The 6,144-nt window shown below is 48.3% G+C and overlaps 1 protein-coding gene across 1 annotated transcript; it reads left to right on the top strand.

Annotated features, from left to right (window-relative positions):
• Window positions 1–5,782: 5,782 nt before the first annotated feature.
• On the top strand, window positions 5,783–6,142 carry LOC108306439 (glyceraldehyde-3-phosphate dehydrogenase-like; the record flags this gene model as incomplete). The annotated part of the gene is made up of 1 exon (XM_037739693.1): window positions 5,783–6,142. A coding segment is annotated over exon 1 (309 nt), but the record flags the coding sequence as incomplete, so codon positions are not given.
• Window positions 6,143–6,144: the final 2 nt, after the last annotated feature.

Here is a 6,144-nt window from a genome sequence, read left to right as displayed (position 1 = left end):
GACTTCATCTCAAAAAAAAAAAAAAAATTGGGAAGCATGAGTCCTCCAAATTGGCACAATCTCAGCTCACTGCAACCTCCTCCTCCGAGGTTCAAGTGATTCTCCTGCCTCAGCCTCCAGAGTAGCTGGGATTACAGGTACCCACCACCACTCCCAGCTAATTTTCGTATTTTTAGTAGAGATGGGGTTTCACCATGTTTGCCAGGCTGATCTCAAGGTCTGGATCTCAGGTGATCCACCCAACTCAACCTCCCAAAGTGCTGGGATTATAGGGCGAACCACCACGCCTGGCCTTGTTCTTCTTTTCAATATTGTTTTGACTATTAGAGAGTTCTTCCAATCTCATATTTATTTGAATATAGGTTTTTCCATTTCTTAAAAAAAGACTGCTGACATTTTTTTCTTTTCTTTTTTTCTTTTTTTTTTTTTTTTAAGTTTCAATCTTAATGCCCAGGCTGAAGTGCAATGGCGTGATCTTGGCTCATTGCAACCTCCACCCTAGGTTCAAGTGATTCTCCTGCCTCTGGCGCTGAAGTAGCTGGGATTACAGGTGTGTGCCATGACACCTGGCTAATTTTGTATTTTTTTAGTAGAGACAGGGTTTCAACATGTCGATCAGGCTGGTCTTGAACTCACAACCTCAGGTGATCCGCCTGCCTCGGCATCCCAAAGTGCTGGGATTATAGGCATGAGCCACTGTGCCTGACCCACTGCTGGAATTTTTACACCCATTTTTGAATGGTAACTTTTCTGATTATAGGATTCTTGGTTGGCATTTTTTCCTTCTTTCAGCACTTTAAATATGACATCTTACTGCCTTTTGACCTCCATTGTTGCTGATAAGAACTAGCTATTAATTTTATTTGGGCTCCTTTTTATGAGAGAAGTTGATTTTCTCTTACTGTTTTCAAGATTTCAGTTTTTCAGGGTTTTGTTTGTTTGTTTATTTGAGATGGAGTTTCACTCTTGTTGCCCAGGCTGGAGTGAAATGGCGCGATCTCAGCTCACTGCAACATCTGCTTCCCAGGTTTAAGTGATCCTCCTGCCTCAGCCTCCCAAGTAGCTGGAAGTACAGGCACCTACCACCACGCCTGGCTAATTTTTTGTATTTTTAGTAGAGACAGGGTTTTTCCATGTTGGCCAGGTTGGTTTCGAACTCCTGACCTTAGATGATCCATTGGCCTCAGCCTTCCCAAAGTGCTAGGATTACAGGTGTTAGCCACTGTGCCTAGCATAGTTTTATTTTTTAACTAATATGTGTAAGTGTGGATCTCTTTGTGTCTATTCTACATAGAGTTTGTTCAGCTCTTTGGATTTGTACATTAATGCTTTTCAGTGAGTTTGGGAAGTTTTTAGCCAATTATTTCTTTGACTTTTATTCTGCTCTTTCTCTCTTCTTCTGTGCATATTGTATTCCCCTTACATGTATGGCAGTGTGCTTAATGATGCCCCACATTTCTTTGAGGCTCTGTTTATTTTTCTTCATTCATTTTTTTTTCCTGAGATGGAGTTTCGCTCTTGTTTCCCAGGCTGGAGTGCAATGGTGCAATCTTGGCTTACCACAACCTCCACCTCAAGCGATTCTCCTGCCTCAGCCTCCCTAGTAGCTGAGATTACAGGCATTCGCCACCACGCCCAGCTAATTTTGTTTTTTTGTAGAGATGGGGTTTCTCCATGTTTGTCAGGCTGGTCTCGAACTCCCTACCTCAGGTGATCCGCCCACCTCGGCCTCCCAAAGTGCTGGGATTACAGGCCTGAGCTACCACGCCTGGCCAGAGAAGGGGTTTCATCATATTGGTCAGGCTGGTCTCAAACTCCTGACCTCAGGTTATCTGCCTGCCTTGGCCTCTTAAAGTTCTTGGATTACAGGTGTGAGCCACCACACCTGGCCTCTTCTTCGTTCTTTTTATTTTTGTTCTTTGGATTGCTTAATATTATCATCTATCTTCAGATTGTAATTCTTTCTTCTGCTAGGTGATATTGTTGCAGAAAAACCAGGTTCTTATCACACGACCAGGAAAATTTACACACATGAACACACTGAAGGTGGGTAGAGCAGGATTTATTGGGTGAAGAGGGAAAAAAGAAAGAAGAACTCTCAGCAAAATGAGAGGGGGTCCTGCTAGCAGGCGTCTACCTTACAGATTAAATCCCAGGCCACCACATAGGAACTGAAGAGGCCAGGCTCCTCCCAATTGCAAACGGTGTGAACTTCCATGCTTCCACCACCTTCTCCCAGTACGCAGGCCAGTCGGAGATTCTCTGGGGACCCACCCCTATCTGCCCCCTGTATCTATCACTGTTATTTTCCCCTTCTAAAGAACTCCATCTAACTGCTGTTAGAACAAGGATGTTGGTGTGAGAAAGGCTGATTAGATTTCTCTCTTGGTTCATTCTGAATGGGGAAACTGAGGGACCAAAAAATGGTATTGCCAAAGCAGAGAATCAGTTAAGAGGGAATAGAAAGTATGAGTAAAGCAAGCTGGCAGGAGAGAGAACAGGGCAGATGGGCAGGGAGAGGCAGAGGTTCCAAGAAGTGATTGCAAGAACTTGAGGAGGGTGGTGGAGGGTGGCGGAGGGTGGGGGAAAGAGAGAGACAGAGAGAGAGGATAGTGTGGTCTAGATGGATTTCTGTCTTTTTGAAGCTGAGCTATGCAGATCTTCCTGTGCTTGGATTCCCATGAGATATCCCTACAATGGTTCCCTGTTTACTGGAACTGATCATGCTTAAGCAGGACTCTGTTCCCAAGGGCCACTCACCCATGGGCTTCAGAACACATCTCAGCCCCTCTCCTGAGTCCCCATAGAGGCCTTCCCAGCACCCTTCCTCGCCTGCACCATCTGGAGAGCCAGGGTGGGCTTTTCCTGATTGCTTGTGATTCTGACTCTTCCCCACCTCATAACGGGAGGGCATCAGCCTCTGGAGCCCTGTGGAAGCCCAGAGGCACGCAGCTAGACTGCTGCTCACACAGCATGTGCTGGCTGCACCCTATCTCCCCATAGATGACCCTCAAGTGCTGCACAGGGCAGCCACACACAGCTCTATGGCACTGGAGGGCCAGCAGAGGGGCTCTGAACATCCAGAGCCTTCTGAGGATCATGCAAAGGACCCGGCCCCTGGACCCAGACTCTGCGAGGGCAGAGTCCAGAGGGCCAGGAAGAAGCTGCAGAAAGGACACAAGTGTCTCCTTAGGAAGCTGAAGGCAGCACCTTGCTCCCAGCCGCCACAGGGGGCAGCTGGCAGGGAGAAGAACTCTTTCTTAGAAGCCCTCTGGAGTGACCACTGTCCTAATGCTTTACCCTGAGCTGTCTGCCAAGGCTCAAGACAAGGGAATCCCCAGCAGCAGACTCTTTCCCCGGGGAGCTGGGTCTGATGCATCCTGGGGCTCTTAGGGAGTGTGATCTGGGAGCATCTCCATGGGCAGGCCTGACTTATGTCCTCAGACCCCAGAAGCAGGAAGCCGGTGCTTCCCATTATCTCACTCCTGTTCTCTCTCAGGTGCTTGCCTGCCCGCTGGGCTTTCTCCAAGGTTGAAAGCCCCACAGCCATCCTGATGCCCCTGTCGAAAACCACAGCCGAGTCCTCAGCCTCATTGACAAGCCCAGGTCATCCAGGAGCTTAGCTGGGCTATTTTTGCCTGGGTTGGTCTGGATTCCAGGCTGTGCCAGAATCCCTACAGGAGAAAAGCTGTTGATAACACAGACCTCCAGCTCTGAGCCCAGACTTCGTGAAGCAGAATCTCCACACGTGTAACCCATCGTCTGGGTTTTTCAGCACTTCCCAGGTGATGCGTTTGTACAGCCAGGGGCGGAGCTCCTGACCTAGGCCAGCCCCATCTATTTTAGGTATGGAAATAGGCCAAGGGAAGTGAGAGGTCTTGTGGCCACTCAAGTCTTTAGAGGTGGGAGCAGCCAGGGGCTTTTCCTTCCAAACAAGGCAAATCCCCAAACAAGACCCTTTTAGTGCAGTTGTGTGGGTCTGATGCCTCCTGTGGTCATTGGAGCGCTCAGGTGGGGAGAGAGGAAAGAGACAAAGTGATATTTATTTAGTCCTCACTAGGAGTTGGGCCCTGGACACAGCCCGCTTATCCACAGTCTTACGGAGATCTACATAATATGTACATAATGATAAATTTTTTAATTGAGCAAAGGGAGATGGAAAGGACACTGCTTGGAATTTCCGTTCCCGACATCATGAGTTTATTCGACTTCCCAGCCCCTACAGGGATCAACAAACAGGATGAAGCTGGAGAACCCTTCCTAAACTCCCAAGGGCAGAGCTAAAACTGTTTTGCTCACCCCATGTATATTCCCAGATCTGGGCACAACATCTGACATACAGTGGTGCTCACTAAATATTTGTCAAACAAATCAAACTTCAGGCTTTTAATAGCTTCTATTAACCCATCTTTATTGGTCTCTTGTATGTGACAAACTTCAGTGATCCTTTGGGCCTCTGGAATGAAAGGGTGTCCCGCAAGGCGTGAGCCATATCTGCTTCTAGAGTCTTGCAGAATTACTTTCTCTTTTGCCCAGACCTGACAACTCCCTCCTCCTTCTGCACTGCTGCATCACCATCCCAGTGAACGGAATCTCCATCCACTCAGGTTCCCAAGCCAGGAGTATCAGGACTCCTCCCACATGGTGAATTCACTCACTGTGCCCAGCTGGTTCCACCTCTTCAACAGGCCTCTCTTATTTTTCCTGTTCTGTCTGTGGGCCTCAAGTCCTTCTCTGTTCCTCCCCCAAATGATTCAAATGATTCTCCCTCTCCTCGCTTCCTCCCAAAGAGCAAGGACGGTGGTCAGATTGGTTGGTTTCCTGGCTACCATTCCTTGTGGGCTCTAATGGGACAAGTGGGTTTGCCTACTCTGCACCTACTGAGGCTGCGCTGAGGCCTTTCCTCGGGTTGAAGCTTACCCCTTTAATTTGGGAATTGGACTTAGGGACAATAAAATGCATTGAGCTCAAGCCTAGGCCAAAGACATACTGCACATGGTTCAACTCAGTTTAATAGAGGTTGGAGTTTCGGGCCAAAGCACCAAATAATGTTAAATTTAGGGTGTAAGGGGGCATAGTAAAGGAAATGCTTGTTTTTAAACAACTTCTGAAGCAGTTAAGGGACAAAAAAGGAGAAATAAGGCATATGGTTATCAGATTGTCGCTTTTGCTAATAGTAAAGCTGGTGTTAGAAAATGTGGCTTACACTGGGAGCAAGCAGATTTCCTCCGACAGTCAGCTCTGGACCAGGGCAACCTCTGGACTGGGAAACTGGGAGATGCCAGCTCCCGTAGAATTGGAAGCACGGACCTGCCGTCGGCCCTGGGAGTCTGTGGAGGCGTGGAGGGAGACCAGGGTATTGCCCTCCTTGACATCCCGACACCTGGAAGGAAACACGAGGAGAGGGGAATTCATGGGACAACTGAATAAAGGCAACATTTCCTTTTCCTTGCTCTGCCTCTGTTCCCTGGATATTTCCTGAGGAGTTTTGTGGGTAGGCAGATGGTTGGCTGAGGCAGGATTAGACATTTTGTGTTCTCTATGTGATAACCTCGTAACAGGACTGAGGCCCACTGGCACCCCAACCTCTCCATCCCTCACACAGCTGCAGAATTGCAGGCCTTTCCAGGCTCAGTGCCTCATGTCTGTAATTCCAGCACTTTGGGAAGCTGAGGTGGGCAGATCACTTGAGGTTAGGAGTTTGAGACCAACCTAGCCAATATGGTGAAACCCTGTGTCCACTTAAAAAAAATACAAAAATTGCTCTCTGCTCCTCCTGTTCGCCAGACAGCCGCATCTTGTCTACCATCGGCAGCCACATCCCTGAGACACCATGGGGAAGGTGAAGGACGGAGTTAATGGATTTGGTCGTGTTGGGCACCTGGTCACCAGGGCTGCTTTTAACTCTGGTAAAGTGGATATTGTCGCCATCAATGATCCCTTCATTGACCTCAACTACATGGTCTACATGTTCCAGTATGATTCCACCCATGGCAAATTCCATGGCACTGTCAAGGCTGAGAATGGGAAGCTTGTCATCAATGGAAATCCCATCACCATCTTCCAGGAGCGAGAGCCCTCCAAGATCAAGTGGGGCAGTGCTGGCACTGAGTACGTGGTGGAGTCCACTGGCGTCTTCACCAC

The sequence above is a fragment of the Cebus imitator genome, unplaced genomic scaffold, assembly GCF_001604975.1.
Source record: "Cebus imitator isolate Cc_AM_T3 unplaced genomic scaffold, Cebus_imitator-1.0 Scaffold72, whole genome shotgun sequence".
Lineage (NCBI taxonomy): Eukaryota > Metazoa > Chordata > Mammalia > Primates > Cebidae > Cebus > Cebus imitator.
Note: the sequence above shows the minus strand (reverse complement) of the source record. Positions and strands in the feature narration are given on the sequence as shown.